The sequence below is a fragment of the Strix uralensis genome, chromosome 2 (assembly GCF_047716275.1).
Source record: "Strix uralensis isolate ZFMK-TIS-50842 chromosome 2, bStrUra1, whole genome shotgun sequence".
NCBI lineage: Eukaryota > Metazoa > Chordata > Aves > Strigiformes > Strigidae > Strix > Strix uralensis.
In genome coordinates, this window is record NC_133973.1 from 120,692,548 (window position 1) to 120,714,462 (window position 21,915).

The window sequence follows — 21,915 nt, forward strand, 5'->3', positions numbered from 1 at the left end:
AATTCCAGATGGAAATACATCCATTTCCAGACTAGATACTTAAGTTTGTTTTGTAAAGTAATGTTGTCTCAGAGAAACTGTGGTTTTATTTAACTTGATAACTGAAATAATTTATGTTCTCTCAGAGCATCTGTATTCTTAGACATGGGTTTTACCACTGATTAAGGTGGAAGATTTACATGAAAGCCTTGCTGAAACATTGGTATTACATCTCCAGGCTGTGCACAAAGTCATGTTCTGTTGCCATCAGAATCAGTTGGGGCGTGGATTTGCTGTGTTTGCATCTGTACTTTAGGCACTTGTGTAATATAATTTGAAAACAAGTAACTTTACATGTCTGTTCTGACTCCTTGCAACTGTACCTTATTCTTTTATGTCCAGATAAACTATTTACTCCTGTGACCTCTTGGTCTAAAACCTGAACTTGCTACTAAATAGCTTCTTCAGTTGCAGCCCCATGTGTGTAGCTTGTTCAGGCTTCACCTCTGTGTGGCAGAACGTTCATGTTCATTGTTAGTTGCTTCCATACATATTAAACACGGGCAGAATCACTATGCAGCAAGGAAAGGGGAAAATGTGATAAACTCGTTGAACATGTTGCATGAATACCTATTAGCTGAATTCACAATTTATTATTCTTCTTTACATAGAAAATGTGTGGTGGGTACCTCACTGTCAGGGCCTCAGTGAGCTTCCTCTTGAAAATCAGAATAATCTTGTTATTGCTTCTGCTTAAATGAGTGAATAAATATTTCAAGAATTGCTTTGTTAGAGTATTATTTATTCTAATTTGGTTATTGGCTGAATTTAATAATATTTTCAATTAGTTTTATAATGCTTATGAATTATTACCTCATTTTTGTAAGGAAGAAGGAAGCACTTCTTCAAGGCAGAGAATAATACAAGCATGTGAGTCGTCCACTTAACCTGGTCACATAATCTCATTGAGTGAGAGAATTCTGCTGTCACTAAAATTTTTATGTGATTGCTGTGAATGTATCATGTCCCACTGTTTCTTTTAAAAAGTCATTCTATTTAGAAATATACTGTAAATACTTAAATGAAAAACAGGGAGAGTTTCTAATGGTGTGCCTGTAATATCTAAAATGGCTTAAAAATAAATTGGGGTTTTTATTCTCCTTTCTAGCAAACTTCTGAAGAGAAAGAAGTCTGGAACAGTGCTGCAGGGAGTGACTGGAGAATGGTTTGAAGAAATACAAAGAAAAAAATTTCAGAATTACATTGATGTCAATAGAATGCTAAAGCCACCATTAGAGCATCAGCTAAGGAAGAGCAAAAACACCAGTGAGTTGCATTTTTCCATTTCCTTATCTATATGATAATGGTGAGCAAACCAATGTAAGACTATAGCATTTCAGAGTTTAATAGCTGAGGAGTTTCTGAAATTGCATTTTCTTTTCATGTCAAAGTTTTACCAAAGATATATTTTCAAAATGACTATGTTTCTTCAAGCAGATTCTGTTAAAAGCACAGCTGGGAGTCAAGACAGAAAACCCCTGATATTCTTATCCTATAGTTAGAATCATAGAACAGCCCAGGTTGGAGGGACATCAGAAGATCATCTGGTCCAGCCTTCCATGGGAAGGGGAGCCTGGATGAGATTACCTAGCACCCTGTTGCATCTCGTAAGCTTCTGGTGATGGGGACACATCCCTGGGGAGGCTGTTCCAGTGATTGATTGTCCTCACTGTAAAAAATTTCTTTCTTAATCAAGATGAAGTTGCTGTAATTATAGTAAATACAGTGGTGGTTTTCCAATCAAAGCAGTAATGTTTACTTTGTACAAAACCTGTTTCATTTTTACCTAGTTTTCTTAAAGAAGCGAGAAGCACCTAAACGACATTTGGAATAAGTAGGTAACCTGGGTTTGGGTGAGAGAGGTTTGACTGTATCAGTGGAAAACTTCTCCTGGTAACACTGGTCTAAAGGCATGCCAGTGCTGATTATCAGAGTGGGTGACAATGCCTGGAAGGTTGGGCTGACCGGGAAGCAACTTCTGGAGATCTCATTTCACAGGTTCTGTTGCCCATCCAAAATTAACATGCGCAAGAAACATGGTCTCTCTATATCAAACATGGCATTCTGTACTTTTTCATCTTCCATCCAGAGAGTTTTCACGTGTAATATATGCTTTTATTCCATTCACATTTTTGCACATGTTTCATTGAGCTCTTCTTATTGTGCTTCATAGCAACTGGAAGTAGTCATGTATTTCAAAAGAAAAGTGAAACCCTATTAATTTACCTGAGACTACAGACCTAGACATAACAGATCTCTGTCTTTCCTGACCATTTTTCCTCAGCAGCCCCACTAGTCCACAGCTATCTACTATTTTTCTTTTTCAGAGATGGTCTAATTGATGTGTTAGCTAACTAAACTCTGTGTAATTGTTCTCTGGTATTTAACTTTGAAAGCTGCTGTTTCTATTTCAGATCCAAAGAAGGAAGGGGTTGTGTGCCTCAGAGGCTTGTCTGATATTTTCAACTGTATATAAGTTAGTTTAATAAAAGGTACTACTTCTACCTGCAAGCCTTGCTCTGGCTACATCCCTGGACCATCCTGGCTACAGCAGAGTGCTATTAGGACTCCCCTGATGTCACCTTGTCAAGTCAAACAATGCCACCAAGAGGTTAGGCTCTGAAAGGGGTAAAGGATGCAGCATTTTGTAGTATGCAGTGATTGTCACTGAAGTGAAAGCCATGTATTACACACAGCATTTAAATCCCATGACATGAATTATTCACTTCACTTCTTATTCACCCCTTGCTGTTGTTATCAGTGACACTTTGCTCTCATTTCTGGTTTTGCTTTCTCCTACAGTCATTGGATAAGCCATCTTCAGGCTGTTGTATTGTTTCAGACCTGTGATGTTTTAAATGGTTAAAAAAAAGATGCAGTGCCTTGTTCCCAAGTGAAGCCTTGTTTCTGGTTCCTGTGACATTTTTAATAGCAGACCATGTAGTTTCTTTCCCTAATCTGTGAGCAGTACTCATCCTCTCCTTCATGCCAATTGCCAGCTGCTTTTACAGGCAGATTGGCTTTATGTTTCGTTTGAAGAAATCAAATCATAACCTTCCCAAAGAAATCATTCATGACATCTTGCATTTAAAATACAGTTCTGATATGTAGTTTGTAGTGGAAAAAATGTACTGCAGTGGCCATGGGAATCCCATGATAAAGAATTGTATGATACAGAAGACACGTTAGTCTGAATTACTGTTATGTAGTTACATATATGTAGCTACAAACTGTTATGTAGTTACATGACAGTCTGTTAAGCCATTGTATAGCCAGGGTTGTCATATTTCTTACAAAGGTGAAAAGAAAGTGACTAATGATCAAGTGCCTCAATTTTCAAATATCTAATTTGCCTATATTTTAAAATGGCTCTGGTTTTCAAATGGTTGAGTGCTGATTACTTTCTGAAAATCAGCCTCATTTATCTCACATGCATCACCTAAAATCATTACTACTTTTTGAAACTTTAGAGCTGTTTATCTTTCTCTTAGTCTTCTAGTTAGTCATTATAAACCAGCATGTGTCATAGTCTGTCCAAAAATGTCAATAAAACTGGATTTTCCTGGCATAAAGGTAAGCAAAAGAAAATTGTTTATGAAGACATAACTTTTTATGTATATTTTAATACTGTATTTAGTAAGAACTTGAAACAAATCAAATTTTTATAATTTTAGATCATAAAGAATTAAAAATGTCATCCTGCACAAATCCTCAAGCACAAAAGAACACTTCAGCTTCCTTTCTGGGGTTCAGATCACCTTTTGCTTGGCTCTTCTCCTTTAGAAAATCAAGGAAAAACCAGACTCAGAAGCAACCACGGTGAGCTATAATCAGAACACACATTATTTCCAGCTTTAAAAAAGTCTATGAATTGTTCTGTGTTTTGCATAGAAAACTTTGTTAAAATTATTTTTCCAGTCTATTGCCTTTCACCTTACTGGGAAGATTGGGATTTTACTTGGTCATGTAATGAGAGATTATCTGTTCTGTGTCAGAAGAATGAGGACTAAGTGGCAAGTAATACGTAAAGTCTCTTGGCTAAATCTATTTTGCTCAGGTTCTGCATAAAGGCTTTAAATCTATGAAATCCCTTAGACTTAGCAGTGGCTGCATTCTATTTAATTCACTCTCAAGAGGACAAGGTGTAAGGCACATGGGGATCTGGTGCCCTATGGCTGTGATATAACAGGAAAGCTGGCTTTCCCAGGCCATGGCAGAGAGTACCGGCCCCAGGCAGCTTTGCGGCATCACTTCCCACCGTTTCTAGCCCAGAGGCAGCTTCAAGGCAGGCCTGCAGCTTGAGCTCTAGCCGAGCAAACAGGGCGGCTCTCCAGTGCTTTTGTCTTCGGTGCTTTGTCAGGGCTTTGGTTTCAACTGGATCTGAACCAAAGATGGCCTCATATTCAGCGCTGGAGCTGCTGTGGGAAGAGCATCCTTCTCCCTTGCCAGCCACAGGGTTAAAGCTGCTGTTCAGAGGGAACAGGGGACTATGCTTGGGCTAGTTAGGCTGACTGTTCTGTCTTAACTTTTGTCCTGTGTGGTCCTGAATGTCAGTAACGCCTGAGTGAAATAGTATTATTTTTGTGTGCATCTTAGGGTAATGCTTGGGACTGGCAATCATAGGTAAAGGTGCATTGTGTAGTGCTGTGAAGTCTAAGCACGAAGATGCAAGATCTTTGGCACAAAGAGCTGATTTTCACTCTGTGAGTCTCCCGATGGTATTCTGGTACATGCCTGGGGCTCCTAGGTGGCATGACGCTAAAACAAGGAACAGCTATAATAAACAATGACAGGGAATGCAAGCCTCTAAAGAAATGATGATTAGTCTGATACGTAGGTTTTATAGCACAGCAGCTTGCCATTGTGGAGTGTTTGTATCAAAGCAGTAGGAGGTTTAAGGAGAGGTTTGAACAGAGGCTGTGAGGTTAACTTTGTGGATGTTTAATGGTCACAATTCTCCTACATAGCAACGCAGCATTTAGAAAAAAAATATTTGCAGTTTTAACACTGCTCCATATATGTCATGTGCTTCCTCTTCTTTCAGTGACACAGTAATGCCCCTTATGCTGGGACACACCAACACTGGCCTGTAGCCCTACCTGCAGAGTAAAGGGGCACTTCTGTAACAGACTCAGATTTCAAGGGTGCTTTTTCCTGGTGCATGGTTAGGTAGCTGATGCACAAGCGAAGGTCTAGACTTTGCTGTAGAATCTAAGCATTGACATGATTTCTTAATTTAGGAAGGCAAAAAAATAAACTGCCTACTCATTGCATCAGCTTTCCTAATACATGTTTATGTGGCTTTTCCACAGCAAATCTATCGTATCTCAGGCTCAGATGCCTTTGATTTCTTACCGAACACAGCTTGAAAAATAAACAAGTCAATCCTGACGTGTAACTGAGCTGATTGCTACATTTTCTAGTCACGCCTCTCTGTTGAAAACTTCCCCCACCCTCTTCTAGGTGTTGCCGTGGCATGTGGTTTGCTTTATGCATAGACAAAGCACTGAAATAATCTGCCTCTCACCAGGTAGAGTTATTTTGGAGAGCTAGTGAAATACAATAGGAGGCAGCACTGTAAATCCTGTAAATAAGCCTAACTGGAAGAAGCTTTTAAATAGCTAGATATTAATGGCTGTTTAGAGGGTCCTTTCTGTACTGGAGAGACAGTTTCATCAGCTGCGGTGGTGTTTTGCTGTGAGAATAAATTATGGATCCTGCAAAAAAGAGTATGCTTATGTGGAGATACAGAAGATGCTAATAAAAGGTTTGTAACTGTAGTCTGAAGGTAGTGAAATGTTTGATCACTTTTAGGTTCAGAGGTGTTCGGTGTTCTTGAATTCATCCTTATTCTTTTCTAATACGTAAGTGTGATTCATACTGGAAAAGAATGCTGTTTAATTGTGTTTTCAGCATATTTATGTGTTTTTTGCTTAGCTGGCTTCTTATGTAGGACTGATAAGAATAGTATAGAAGAAAACAGATTACGATCTGACATTAGACAACTCGGAGATGGCCTGGGGAAGACAGGTGCCTCAGTGAAAATACTAATTCGCAGCAGATTTTAATTCATGGATTTATATTATTGTTACTAGTAGTGATAGTAGTAAGTAGAGTCATCTTTTAATCTTACATTCAGTTGTCATAAAAAAGATACATATGTATATAAGTGAAAAAGTATAAAATATAACTTCTTGTTTTTCATAGTGAGCAGTATTTTTCTGATGGCAAATAATTCTGAACTTGAGCATTAATTTAACTTCTTTTCTGTTTATGAATAATAGATAATGTTTACAAGTATGTGTGTATGTGCGGGTGCATGTGTGTGCAAAATAATGTAAACATTGCTCACTATCCTTAACCAAAAAAGAAACTGAATTACTTTTTCCTAAAATTAAACAGTGTTTCTCTGAAAGTAAGCAAAACTTTAACTCTGAAATGCTGAAAAACTTAAAACAGTTCAGAAAAAATAGTGAGGCAGTTTGAGAAATGGAGACATTGGCATAGAGAAAAGATTAAAATAACCTTGTTTTGTATAAGTTGGCAGGGAGGAAAATAAAGCAGGATGCAATGACCAGTTATTTCTGAAAGAACAGTGACAACAAAGACATGGAGAAATTTAGAATAGTGCCAGAGGTGCAAATGAAAATTTAATTTTTGCCTAGACTATCACAAGACATTTCTAACTAACATGTCTATTTCATGTAGCTTCATTGCAAGGAGCAATTAACACAACACCAAGCACAGCACCAAGTGGGGAGAACTGTAGAGTAGCTTTGCACAGTAAAGCTGAAGAAGAGAGCTTCTAACAAAGCTTCTACATTTTTGTTATGCATATAATTAAAATTAAGGTAACTCGCTAAGCCGCAGGGCTTCATTGAACTTGGTTTGCAGGAAATTATTGTTAAAAACTCTGAAACGTAAGTTTCATTCTTAATTTGTTGTAGAAGCATTAAAACATATGCAACATTAGTTCAGTTTAAAGGAAGAGCTACGTACATATCTGAGTCCTGGTGCAGTAAACTTCATTCACAGGGAGTGGTAACCCACTGAATTAATGGCTGTTCATATTCAGTGCTACAAGGAAAAATTAGGAGTTTCAGATTCAGATTGTCTGGCTGGATCCTAAGCCCACTGAGGTCAACAGGCTTGTTTCCTTTGGTTTCAGTTGGACCCCATGTCAGAGAGGAATCCTGGTTTTACAGTTCACAATTACAGAAGCAAAAACAAATTGCACCTTTCAACTGTTCTTCCCTGCCTGCAAGCACATTGCAAACAAATGACAAAGCACTTCAGGAGGAAAGGCTGGGCCACAAAGAACCTGCCAACAAGCCGGTTTATACTTGCTGTTGAAGCACAATAAAGTAGTCTACCTGAGCACAGGAAGGTTTTAAGAGCCTAAGAACAAGGTCATTCAAACAGACTTTGAGACAAACAGGACTGAGCAGAACCGTCTTTCCCTACTTCACTTTCTCTCAAGAATTAACTTCCTGGGAAAAAACAGTTTCTGAGACAAGGAAGAACTGGCAATAAGCACAAGCTGAGCAACTTTCCTTCAGGGCTTTTGAAGGGACTGGGTTTGCTTAGTTATAAAATAAGGATCTGCAGAGTCAAATAGACTTACTGAAGTCAAGTCCTGTTCTTGTTTCTTTAGTTTATTTTGTATTTAGTTTATTTTGTATGTCTGCAAGTCACCCCATAGAACAGAATACCTTTTATGTTCAGGGCTTCTCGTCTTGTTCTAACCACTGCATTACTCACAGACGCTCTAGCCAGTTCTCTGCCAAGCCCTTGCAAGTCCTATATAGCTTAGGAAAGCAGATGAGCCTTCTACCATGTGTTTAAAATTGGTAAATAAAGGCTGCTTTGGGTGAGTGGCAGCAAGTTCCAGAGTTCACACAGAAAACAATCTACTGTCTGTCTCTCCTTCTTCACAGGGGCAGAGCATAGCTCTGCATCTGAGCAGGGTGAAATGGAAGAGAAAAACAATAGAATTGCAGATGCAAACCACTTACAGATTTACAACTAGTTAACTTTGGCTATTTGTAGTACCTACTAAATTATTGTTGCTTGGAAAAAGGAGTAATACTATCTTATCATAACACTGGATTGAAGCAATTACTTTATGGCTGTTGCAGACATTCAGATATCAGTAGATTGAATTCATTCTTGGCTGTGCACCTACAACATGTGCAAGCTCACAGGGCCAAACTGAATGGTACGTTTCCACAGCATTTTTTTGTTAGCAGGATTGTTGGGGGGGGGGAAGGATGGATTCTTCATCAAGCAGCCTTTTTTCAGATGCTTCTCAATAGTTGTTAAAGAGAAACTGCTGGGTATTTACTACCTGGTAAAATTACATCACATTCCTTTTCAAAGCCAACATTTAAATCCTTCTGCCTACAGATATGACAGTTCTGCTAGCCCATCTTCGAAAGTGGAAGAAATGGCAACGGTAAGTAGCTTATCACCTTTATGGTCAGCAGTGTTTAAACTACAGATTTTTCAAAAACTAGTCCCCTTTGTTTAGGCTGTTGATATAACCTGTTTAAATAGTATTCTTGCAATTCCTGTTTTAAACACTGAGTAAAATGCCAGTGTTGTGAACCTGTTGAATGCAGTAGAATGAGCTTGCCCTGTTAACTATACAAGTCTAAAGCTTTCCTAGGTAAGCCCTAAGTCTAGCTCTGATCAGGTTTCAGTTCTCCCTTAATGATGGAATAATTGCATGGATAATTTCCTAGGCCAAAACCGTCACCTATTTTGGCAACTCTAACCAACCTGCAATAGGTCAAAACTCACACTGAATAAATAATCTAGTGTATTTACTTTGTTTCTTTTCATTTGTACAAGGGTGAAAAAGAGTAGCCGACATGGGCAGGCAGTAAGCTACAGCCTCTCCTGCAACATTTCCATGCACAGAATTACTGTGTAAATGTAAATTTTGACAGTAGGAAATTATTTTTTGGCTGAATGTTCCATTTTTATAAGCACGAGCTCAATTTAAGGATGAAACAACAGATTTATTTCTGATGTAATTTAAATGCATGCTGTTGAAATAAACAGATTTCCTCCAAGGATGGTATTTGCTATTTTAATTACTTTATTGCCCTGTATTACTAACATGTCTTTCCTCCTCTTCAATTGTGTGGTATAACCACAGAGGGGACTAAGAAGGTATGCAGTATATAATCAAAGGTATAGAGGAGGTAAATTGGCCACCTCCCTTCTCTCATATTTCAAAAACAAAGGGATGATCTATATTAATATATGAATGAACAAAGATCTTATCAGAGAATCCTGCCTGTTATACAAATAGACTATAATAGCTAGACAAGTAAAATATTATGAATATTGAGAACTAAAAAGTAGTAAGGGTTTTTATTTTAAAAAAGGAGGAAGAGTCTCAGCTAAAATAACAGCAGTTCAGCAGTTGTCTGCACTTCTACCATCTGAGACTGTGAGCTGAGACAAATATGGATGGGATAGGAACCTCTCCAACTTAACATGTAACCTAAACTCAGATGACATTTATCCCACTGCTGAGGTAATTTATCACAGCCCCCTAACGTGCTGTCTTGCAATACGAAAATTGACCGTGGTGTTAAACTATTAAATCTCTGTCGGGAGGTCCATGTGTGAATTTAAAAATGTGCTGTCAAGGAAAAAGTGATAAGGCAAAACTAAATTAAGAGATACAATGCATTAAGGATACATACGGAGAAAATAAGTAAAACTATGTCCCTTATTATAAGGTTATTATAATTCATGTATCCAAAACATGCTACAGTATGAGGACAAGATGAGCAAATCTCCTTATTACATGTGTAAAAGTCTCTAAAATGTATGCAACTTTACAATCCTCAGTCATATATTTTAATAATACAGTATTTAATGGCCCCACAAAGAGTTTACTGATCTGTGTGACTTGTGACACGTGATTTTAATCCACATGTAGAACTAAAATCATGTTGCCTTACAATTTTTAACAGGCTGAAATGTGTAATTCCCCAATGTCAACTGAAACAAGTGGTCATTCTTTTGATGCAAACCAAAATGAAATGATGGAGAAAAGTACACAGGAATGGAATGAACAGCTAGAGAAGGAGTTTTTCAGTGGTAAGTGTGTGTCCTTACTTTGTTCTGATGTTGTTGTTACCAGAAGTGACCGTGGTGACTGGGTTCAGAGAATTTTCTGCAAAAGCATGGGCTGTAAAGATACAGCTCATTACTTTCTAGCATAGTGGCTGCTTTTTGCTGGCTTTGACAGCAGAATGTCTACTCTGACACTGACTTCAAGATGTATCACTGGTCACTCTTAGAGTGCATTTCATCTCATACTGATCCAGTTCAGAAAAATCACACCCTACAAGCATACATTTCTCTCTGCTGATTCTGAATGGAGTCCATATTGCATCCTTTAGATGCAGACATACACTTACGCGAGAAGTTCATCCCAGTTTCCTGCATGCATAATTTTGATAATGATGAATTACTGGGCCTGGTTTTATGAATTGTGAAGCCTCAGACCACAGGCCCAAGAGGCATTATGGTATTCAGTTAGCTTTCTGGGAGCCCTTATAGCACCAGGTTTTTTTCTCACTGCTAGGAAGCGAGGCAGCATCAGACCCAGCCTGTGGGAGTACAGAGGTCTTCTTCCATAAACTTTCTCAGATCTATGCAAAAAACTGTCCATGAATATTACTTTCTATTACCCCAAATTACAAGAAATCACAGATTGAAAGCATGAGCGGGAAGCAATGGGTGAGTCGCCAGTGCTGGAAGAGGAGAGCACTGCATGGTGGACAGTGGTTCTTCTGAAACTCACATGCCTGTCACTGCTTTTGGGTGTCAGTGATAACTGTGCACACTTGCCCACTGACAGAGGAGAACTGTACATAGCTTGGCTGATGTCCTCCAAATGGAAGACTCAGAAACAACTCATCTTTTTTCTTGTTCTAAACTGACACTCTCAGGAGTCTTCTCTCTTCTGTGCTGAAGAGAAACTTAGAAAAATTGAAAATTTTAGTACCTTTGTATCACCTTTTATTCCAAGTATACATACCTAGCAATGCTTTCTTAATGATTCTGTACTATTAACACAGATCTGTAATGACTGATCAGGCAGTCTTTTTTATTTAAATGGATTAGGAAATGCTGTAGCACAACAGCCGTATCCATTTGTGTTTACATCTTATGTGTGCTATTTTCAAAATACAAAAAGAATACAGTTAGTGAAGGCATAATTGGTTTTGCCAGTAAAAATATTTCAAATACATTCCTGTCACTTAGTCTTATGACTGAATATTTTGGTTAACTGAGCTGTATAGTATTTAATTCCAGTTCATGAGACTGTCTATATCTAAAAATACAGCTTTGTTGCTAGAATGAATCACAGGTTCCTACCTATTTCGTTACCCTTTTTTATCCAAAGCCATTTTCAGTGCTCATTTTAAAGTAATAAGCTACAATTTCATAGAGAACTTCTTTTCTGAATGAAAAAAACAGTGAACACGTCAGACTACTGAACATGCTTGTTTGATGGTTTGCAGGATTCTGTGTTTCTTACAGTTACATTATAACTGTGCTTTGTGAACACACAGAAAGGTCTATGTTTGCCTAGTGAATTCTCTTCAGGAATTTTTTTGCTTACAAACTAGATTTGGAAGTTTATACACACATATATAAAGCGTGAGTAAGAATTCAGACTTCAAATTGCTTTTTTTTTTTAAATATCATAAAGACTAACATTTACATAAAGAGCAGTTTTAAGATCAGTCATGGAGCAGCACATTTTTTTCCTTGTAGTCATAATGGGTGACTGCTGAAAGCTCCTGTGGAGGAAGAATGTGTGGTTTGGGAAGGGTTATGAAAGCTGAGAAGCTGACTCCTTTCAAAACCAGTTCTGATTATTAATGTAGTACATGAAACTTTTAAACATAAATATAAGATTATTAAAGAAAACAAAACCAAGTATCTTTTTTGTTCCCTGTGCAGTTCTAAATGACCTGGATGACCAGCTGGCCCAGGAACAAGCCCAAGACCCAGTGGACAGGACAGTTACTACTAGCAGTGCATCAAATGTCCAGTACAGTAGTGCATTCCCTACTCCAAAGAGGCAGACTGCTAGTAGGGGGCAACACAGAAATGACTGGAGTGACATGCCTAGCACATTTTTCCCCGATGGTCTAAGAACAATAAGAGCCAAAGATGAACACAAGATTTTCATCAGACCAAGGAAATTACACAGTGCATATATAAACTGGCGCCAGACAGCCTTTCAAGAAGATTATAATTATGGTGATCCAGTCGATGGAAATCCTCATCTGCTAAGCAGCAGGTTGTCTTCCGTTTCTTTCGGACGGTCTTCAGAAGGTAGCTTATATCCTCCTTCTATAACACAGAACAGTGGATTTAGGCACAAGAGTTGTATGAACAGGGATACAGCTGGCAGAAGTTACTCTGTATGTTCCCTTCGGAGATGTCCGTCATCAGTATCTTCTGACCAGCTATCAGCATCTAGTTTACAGCATCCATTGGCAAGGGAGAGCAACAATGGTTTTGTACCAAGGTTTGGTCGACAGAACCCAAAGAGAATTCCTCTGTCCTCTATTGTGTGGAACAACACACCAGACTCTCCTGGACAAACATCAACTCAAGAAAAAATGTTTAGAACCCAATCACTGATGGAGATTCATGCTACAGACCATGGTAGATATCCTAGCTCTTTGCAAGAAACCAAGAAATATGCATGTTACCACTCAAAACACCACTACAGAAGATCTATTTCAAGCAGTAATTGCTTTAGTAGAGTTAGTTGCCCTGACAAAGCTACTTCTCTGTTGCCCTTTGATAACTGGGAAAATTACCCATTATACAAATCAGAAAATAATCTCTCTAGATCCTACTACAGAGATACTTCTCATGGCAAGTTGTATGCAAACCAAAAGAATTCTCCTTATGGAGGAAAAGACAGCTCTCCTCCTTGGGCTGATATTCCTCAGTACTACAGTGATGAAGCGTTTATTTCCCCTGATGCCAGCTTTGAAATGATTATGGCTAATTTAAATGACCAGCAGTTGCCACATACAAACAATGCCAAGTTTGGTTCACAGCGCCTACAGAACGATTTTCACATGTATTCTCCAGAAAATACAAATATCAAAAGGATAATGAGAAGTGCAAATAGAACTTTTTCAGAATTCACCGAGGGCTGTCAGCCTTGGCTAAGTGGTAACTCTTCAGTTTCTTCATCTAGTATCAGAACTGATGAGTCAGTCTTTCCTAATTCAAAGGACCAAACAAAACCTATAGGACTGAACAGGAATTCAGTTGTCGTTACGCAAAGAAGTACTAAGGCAGACTTTACACAACCAGAACAGGCTGAAGGTATGAAACTGCCAGGGGAAGACATGCCGTTACAGTCAGTTTCTCAACAAGCAGATACAAACTACGTCAACACTCAGAGTTTTCCCTCTAACAGCCGTGCTTCTGCCATGTTGCAAAGCGATGCATCTCTCTTTAACACAATGAGATCAAAGAGACAAACCCAAGTCACTGCCAGAGGAGATACTGCAAAAATGTATACATCAAACGGTGATAAAAGAAATGTACAAATGAAGGAAAACAATTGCCCACCCAACAGTGCGTTCAGTCAGCCTCCCTACATTTTGCCAGCTGATGAGAGCAGGAAGGAACCTCTTCTTCCAAGTCAGAAAGAATGGGAACATAATCTGTGTTATGCAGCAAAAAGAGGGAGCATCAAACAGGATAATCGGAGTGCAGAAGCCATTAACCAAGCTACTCCAAAGAGACAGTCCTCACTGCTGAATGTTGCTTCCACTCCGTCTACTGAAAAATCAGCAAACTGTCAAGGCATGTTGTCCTGTCCTCCCAAATGTTCATCTAGCTCCTCACAAAGCTCTCCACAAGCACTTTCTCATAAAGACAGTTCTAAATGTTTAGGAACACTAACTAGCTCTTCAGTAAATTGCACAGTTACTGAATCTCAAGCAGAAGGTGGAAAAACAGCTCAAGTGAGCAGAACACGTGTTACCAAAAAGATTTCACAGAAAACACTGCAGAATACAAGCACTTTACTTACTAAGGACTGTAATGGACAGTTCACTGCTAGTTCTCTACAACATGGAAATTCTGGAAATATTTGTATGCGTAGACTTGATGGAGACCCTAAGACCTCTGAGCATAGTTTAAGTTATTTTTGCCTTGAAAAAGAAAGTGGAAAAATAAGGAGTAATTCACTTTGTGTTGAAAGGCTTCGTGAGCAAGACAACTTGCTGAGACATACCAGTAGCTGCAGCATTACTGGCTCCCCTAGCAGAAACAGCCTCAAATCTCCTGACCCACTTGTTATTTATTACACTTTGCCTAGAAAATCAGCCAGCATTGCTGGTAGTATTATGTCAGATACACCCATCTCTTTACCTAGAGAAAGTAGAACAACATACAATTATTTAAGGTCTGAAACTCCACAGAGAGCTGATGCCTTTTGTCCTAATCAAAGAGATGTGTCTTGTTTAGATAGAAAACATTCCTTTTTAACTCCAGCATCATTAAATGTTGCTACAAGTAACAAAGAAAAAGATTACCCCAGTACTTTAACCAAAAGTCCTAATAGTTCAGTAAGTAGTAGTACATCAGTTGAACTGACAGACAGATGTAAACATCTAAGTCGAAGAGAATCCTCTGTGTTTTCAGATTGTAAGGAGAGGGGAAATTTTTTGCAGAAATATAAAACTACAAGCACATTTACAGTTTGTGTTGATGAAGACCATGTCAAGTATCATGAACTAGTTTCAATTTATTACACATTACCACGGAGGCATTCAAGAACATTTTGTAACCTCTTTAGAGATAATCCAGAGGATACAGATCTACCTTGTCCCAAAGAAAATGCTCAGTCATCAAGAATACGAAACAAGAAAAATGAAGGTCATGTGAGTTTAGCAAATGTTTTCTTCCCCAGTACTTTGGAAAAAGAGGTGCCTTCATATTCTTCTGACCAAGTATCTTCATCTCTGGTCACACCTCAGAATTTAGGAACTGCTGTTGATAGTGAAGAAGAGAATTCCCACTTATCTCCTAGCTCTGAGAAGATATGTACTTCAAAGTCAGTGAGTATGGTACATAACAGGAAAGATAGTTCAGATCTTTCATTAGCAGAAAATGTGCTTTCTGACATGGTGGCAAAAGAAATTTCTTTTGGTGGTCCACAATCCACTGCAATAGTGGCAAAGTCAGATAAGGCCATTTCTGATGTTTCAAGCAGCCAAAATACAGAAATGTGCCTAAAAGAAAAGGAAGTTTTACAAACAACCACACCGCTAATGTCCACTTTATCAATCCCTCCCAAGCCAGGCAGACATTTAGAGAATTCTTTGTATTCTACTTCAACAAATAAAAATATTATACATAAGGGAAACTCTGAAAACTGCTGTCAGCCCCCTAAAGTAAACACCAATAAAAATCTGAGCGGTTTACTCCTCCACCCAGGAGGGAAGAGTTCCCTTGGAAGGAAAGGTAACACAGAGCATGCTGATGTGCCGGTTCCTCCTGCGGAAGGCATGTACAGGGATCGTACTGAAGTCAAACAGAGAGTAAATTTCCTACATCAAACCACCCCTCTGTATAATAATAAATGTAGTGGACTGCAATTAAGGGCTGACAGTTCAAGAAAAAATGCAAGTGATTTAAACTCTTGTAGCAAAGTGCTTTCAGAGTCTCAGAACAAAGCATCTGAGGTAAGCACAGCTTCCAGTGCTGATCCATTACTTCAGCTAAATGAAGTGGTTAGCACAGATACAGGTGATTTAAAGAATTCAGAAATGAAAAAAGAGAGAAACTCACAGAGTACTTGTGTAGGTAAAGATTATAGTGGTTTGCAGGAATCAGAGAGGCACAGTGAAGGCAGCCTGAACATTAACTGTAAAGATAAAGTTCTCAGGGTTACACAAGATCAGAAGACAACACAGAGTGCCGAAGACGAGAACAAGCTTCTCTCTGAGTGCACAAGAGACAAAGTCAAAGATATAGAAAAAAGGAAAAACAGACCTTCAATTAAAAATAAACTGGCAGCTGTTTACAAAACAAGTCGAAAATTTTCAAGTAAACATTTACCCCCCAAACCACACATAAGTAACATTTTTTCACAGAATGATGGAAGTGCCACTTCTTCAGAGGTTGACATGTCTCTTAACTCACTGATTTCAGTGGATTCTTATCAGCCATTCCTGCAGTTGGACAATGAAAATCAGAATCACAGTCTGAACCCTGATAAGAATATGCCAAGACCAAGAGCAGCTAAGAATAAGAAGACTGAAAATCAGAATGACCCTTCTTTGCTTGTTAATAACACCAATTGGAAGTCTTTTACAAGCTCATACACCCAGAAGGAAGCCATCAGTCCCTCCAAAAATACAGTGAATGTGGAAAATAGGCCAAATCTTACAACCCTATTTCTAGATAAAGCGGTAACCACAAGAAATAAGAATTTCCAAACACCTGATCTCAGGTTAGAAAGCAAAAGCCAGCCCATCTCTCCTAGTGCTGCTTTGTCAGACCTACTGGATGATGAGAAAAGAAGAGTTAGCAGTCGTGCCTGCAGTCCTCCCTTGCCACTTTTAACTGACAAAAACTCAAACACATATGTAAATAGCTGCTTGCAGGCAGACGTATGTCTAGGGCAAAACTTGACTTCCCGGACAGTGCTTGGTCAGTGTCAAAATACCTCTCAGTCTGCTAGCTTAAAAAATGCTAACTTACAGAGCTATCAGTTGAGCAAGAGTCATGCCAAAAGTCAGCGTGAGCGTCACCTTTCTGAGAGTATTTGTGCTCGAGATTCCGATGAGACCTTTGCCTCGGGAAGTAATGTTCTACCAAAAGGTGGTATACATGGGAAAAGATTTAAGTCTTATTCAGAGCTGTTGTCTTGTGATGAAAATGAAAACTGGGCATCAGATGATGAAAAATGTTACAGCACTAGAAATTTGATGTATCCTTCTGTTGAATTTGGTATATTTGGCAAAGAACAACAGTTGGCTTTCCTGGAAAATATCAAGAGGTCACTCACAGAAGGGCGATTATGGAGACCTTGCCTTCTTAATAACCCTGGTGCTCTCAGAGATAGAGACCCCCCTTCTATAAACAGGGCTGAGCTTCTGAGCTCAAGTTCTGCTGGGAGCAAAATGTCATCGGCTGCTTCATCCCCCCGAGAGCCGACTGATACCTACCGGGAATACCCAGCAGCTTATTCGGACTCAGACAGTGATACCACCACTGATGATGAATACTACCTAGATGAGATAGATAAAGAATCAGAGCTATGAAGGGCCTGTGGTACTAAGATGGCACGACAGCTCGGGAGTTCCTGGGCAGGCGAAAACATGGAAAATACTTTGAGCCAGTTCTTGTGCTGCTCTAAATTGGTACAACTTCATTAGTTTTAAAGAAGTTAGTGTGTTATGTTAGCTGAGCATTTGGCTTCTGTATTAAATATGGGCTTCATCACTGTTGTTTCTCCTAGCAGGGAAAAAGAATGTTAAAAAGTCCCTTCCCCAGATTCCAAAGGTAAACAAGTGTGAAGCTTTGGGCAGTGTAGCTCCAGAGATGGCTTTCTTCTGAGTCAGCAAGCAGTGGCTTATGCTCCTGCCAGCTACGCAGTGCTGGAATGGATGAATTCTAGTGTGAGCTACTTTTTCTTACAAGATTTAACAGAAAACCAAGAGGTTACTTTGCTAATAAATTGCTGTTTCTCCAATTTCCATCATTTACCAGATCAAGCATGATAATGCCAATCCATCCCACCCCCACAAAATGAAACCTGTTCAATTTTTACAGCATATTCTGTTTTTTCTGCATTCCTGGGAAACATAGCAGCAGTGTCCCCGGTGGTATTTTTCTACCATGCAGTTGATGCGGATTCCACACCAGGATTTTTCTCCTCAGTACTGCAAGAGCAGTGAGTAATGTGAGTTACACAAGTGCTGCTAGTGCAGAGGAAACAGCTCAGCAAAGGGCACAGCACTGGAAAACTCACTGAAATTCCCAAGGATGTTAAGAAACATAGCTGAGCTTGGAAATCTGCTTCTCAGAGATGGGAGATTCATAACCAGCACAGCTTTGGTTACAGTTGAGATGAACGGCCAGATTTCTGCTTTGATTTAGGAACAGGTTAATTTGGATTAATAATCTGACTCTTTAAACCACGCAAAATGTAAAAATATTTACCCTATTCATTTCCTATATAAACCTCATAGGTTGAATCCTAAGTTGTCCTACTGGTGGGAAGACAACCATAACAACTACAACTTGTTACGCCCCGAAGTTCCCCCGCTGCCTCTGTGCTCAGCCCCTCTCGGGGTGAGGCACCTGCAGCCGCTGGGCTCCTTCAGGGCAGCACCACCCGAAGCAGCCCAAGAGGGCACCTGGCTGGGTCATGTCTGTGCCATACAGACTGGCAGGTTTTTACATACAAAGTAAATAAAACCAGTAAGAAATGCTCTTTGCCTTTTGCTAAATTACTGTCCCTTCTTGGTATTTTTCAACCATTCCTGCTGTCACCACGCTACTGTTTATCCTTCGAACTGAACGGCTGTGAACATTTTCCAGTCAGCCACACCAAAAATGTAGTATTATTACTCAGTAGCCAAAACTCATCCCTGGCCATTAAATTTCTAACTAAGCTTTGATCTCTTTCTTTAAGCAAAATCAGAAGTGGCTCACTGAGCCAGAAGATAGTATTTTTAACTAATTGCCTTTACTTCTACTTTATTTCTAATTTCACATATAGTCTAAAATGATGATCCATATTTTTGATACACTTTTTAATTCCATGAGATTTCTGTAGGACATAATTATATTTTTGTAACTGGAAGGACGTATACCGGTATTTTAAAATAATATATTTTACACAAAACAAGCAATGCTTGTATCACTGACTACACCACAAGAAACTAAAAGATTAAAATATAGTAGGTAACTGGTATCCTTATTTTTTTATACTGTAAACTTCGTTAAAGAAGTGGGTTTGTAGTTCAAATCTGTATCAATATATAAGTATTACTACTTTATACTGGGGTAATTTGTCTTTTGTTGTACATAGAAGGACTAATATAAACTATCTATTTATAGTCAGAATTGATCTCTATGACATGCCTGTTTTGGAAGGATATAAGCCTATGCTGACATATGCAATGCTGGAAGGAAATGACTCCCGTGTAATTGCAATCTTGTAAAATGTGGTATTCTAAGGAGACATGTTTTTCTGTAAATGGCTCTATTTTATACATACAGGACTCTGTAGAGTAAGACAGTAAAACCAGCTGAGTATCAGTGAGGAATTTCTGCTGCTGTACATTTCTGCAAAATATGTTAATCCAAAAATTGGGAATACCAGCCTACATAAGGTAAAGAATAATAAAGTAAACGTTTACAAGGGAAGTAAATGGTCTTATAATTTTTCTTGACTGAAGTGGATGGTTTAGAACATTTTTATTTGTAACTATTTTCTACCTGTTCAACAGAAGTTGGATTAAGTTCTCACTTTGTTGTCATTTTTTTTTTCATTTGCTATGCTATGTATGTACAGGAAGTCCGGTGGCTTGATTTAATATAAGCAAGCAAAAGCTGCTTTTGGTCATAAATCAGTTGTGGAAGACTGCAGCCTACTGAGGATCTGTAAACTAGTATTTACACTGAATAATGGTATTCTCTGAAACAGTCAATTGCGTGAAAACATAGGGAGAAATACCCTTTGAATAGTGATCAGCTCCATTCAGTTTAGCAGACCCAGATTTTGACACCTTCGCTCTTCCAAGCTTTTTCTTTGGCAAAAGTATATTCTATAAATGTTCATAATTTATAGGATTTTCATATTTAAAATTATTTCTCTGAAATAAATTCTGCACTGAGATGAAAAAATGTATTTGTACTGTGTTTATTTTTCACTTACTGTGAGTGCCATAGTTTATTTGGAAAAAAAAATAAAATCCAGCGTCTGAGTATTGTTGCCAGAGTGCTGATGGCAAACGATGCCATAGATTTAAAATGGGGCACCCAACCCGGGTCCATCACGCAGCTGTAGGCGTCGGTCACGCCGGCTGCACGGCTCAGGCCTGCCTCGTGCAGAGAGTGCACACTGCTGCCTTCTCCTTTCCGGCCAGCTGACAAGTCTCTAGTACACAAATAGTTTTCCATCAGTGGTAGAATCTTTACAGTAGACAAGTTAATCCCTTAGCAAGTCATATACCTACAACTTGCCTTGAGGAGCCAATACTCCATGTAGGGGCCAAAGGTAGTGTTTGATGAGTAGTTTTACAAGGTGATGAGCTCCACGTGAAAATCACTTCAGCTGTAACTAGGCCTGAGTGGAGCCTGGCTGTCACGTGCAGTGTGATGGGATGTGAGACTCACCACTGTCTTTCAACCTTAATTACTACAGCCAGTGTATGTGGTACCTGAGTTCACTGACGCAGTCCCTCAGCCTGGTTTCAGAAGGAAACATGGTTTATGAGCTAAGGTGGTGTTTCTGTCTAGAACTTTGTCCACCCATTAGGTCACTCATGTCCCCAGATGACCTTTGACTTTTCTAACATCTCAGTGACATTTGAAAGAAGGGACAGAAATCGTGGTTTCATCACAGGGGAGCTCAGGCTGGGAGGGACCTCAGGAGGTCTCTGTCCAACCTCCTGCTCACAGCAGGTTGGCTCTGAGGTCAGACCAGGCTGCTCAAGGCTTCCTCCAACTGGGGCTTGAAAATCTCTGAGGATGGAGACTGGACAGCCTCTGGGCAACCTGTGCCTCTGCCCGACTGTCCTCATGGCGGAAACATGTTACAGGCCGAGCCTCTCTTCTTTCAACTTCTGCCATCTCTCATCCTTCAGCCCTGCACCATCTCCTCAATGGTCTCCCCAGGGGCACTGGGGGCTTCTGTAAGGTCCATCCCCTCCGCAAAGCTCCAGGCTGAACAAGCCCAGTTCCCCCAGCCTTTCCTCACAGGCCCAGTGCTCCAGGTCCACCATCTCAGGGGCCTCCCTTCAATTTGATCCAGTTTATTGATGTCTTGTACTGGGGAGCCCAAACCTGGATGCAGTATCTAGATGTGGTCTAACAAGCACTGAGTGGAGGGCGAGTAATGACTCCCCTCACCCTCTGGCTCTCTGCCCCTGTTCTTACAGCCCAGGCCACCATTGGCCGTTGTTGCTGCCAGGACTCGATGATGGCCCATGCCCCCCTCACTGCCCACCCGGACCCCTGGGGCTGTTCCCTCAGAGCTGCTCCCGGCAACTGGTCCCAGCCTGTACCAGCGCAGGGGTGGCTCCTTCCCAGGGACAAGGCCCCAAGAGCACCAACAGGCCCTGACCCACCCTGCCTCCCCAGGGTTCCCACCACCTTGCCCACGGCCCAGGACACCATTTCAGCCCAGCCTGGAGCCATCAGTCCCTGCCCCAGCAATTCTGTAGGACATTGGTCTCCATTTCCCCACAGCCCTGTCTGGCCGGCCATGGGCCCCGCCGAGCCCAGACCCACCTGCAGGCTGACATCCCCAGGGCCCTGCAGCCACCCCAGAGCTGTGCCTGACCCCGGTTCCCCTCACAGGGCCTGATCCTGACCTGCAGATTGACATCCCTGCCTGACCTCAGCCCTGCCCTGTCCCCACAAGCCTGATGGGTGATGTGGCCTCTTGGCTGCCCCAGATGCTGTCTGCCATGTGGTGAAGCCCTGCTGCCAGCCATGGTCTATGCTCCTCAACCCCATTCCCCAAGGAACAGCCTCACCTCACTGTTTCCTGGTACCCAAGTGCAGGACTTTTTGTTGAATTTCATGGCCCATTCCTCCACCCTGCCCAGGTCCCTCAGG

General features: G+C 40.2%; 1 protein-coding gene across 3 annotated transcripts in view; it reads left to right on the top strand.

The window, feature by feature from the left end:
- EXPH5 (exophilin 5) overlaps nucleotides 1-19,977 on the top strand; it is a 32,308-nt gene extending 12,331 nt beyond the window's left edge. For all 3 annotated transcript variants that reach the window (XM_074860121.1, XM_074860119.1, XM_074860120.1), the window contains exons 2-6: nucleotides 1,148-1,305; nucleotides 3,714-3,858; nucleotides 8,446-8,494; nucleotides 10,032-10,158; nucleotides 12,037-19,977. In XM_074860121.1, the coding sequence (XP_074716222.1) occupies nucleotides 1,257-1,305; nucleotides 3,714-3,858; nucleotides 8,446-8,494; nucleotides 10,032-10,158; nucleotides 12,037-17,384 (5,718 nt within the window). In that variant the 5' untranslated portion in view covers nucleotides 1,148-1,256 and the 3' untranslated portion in view covers nucleotides 17,385-19,977. The remainder of the gene's footprint in view (nucleotides 1-1,147; nucleotides 1,306-3,713; nucleotides 3,859-8,445; nucleotides 8,495-10,031; nucleotides 10,159-12,036) is intronic.
- Nucleotides 19,978-21,915: the final 1,938 nt, after the last annotated feature.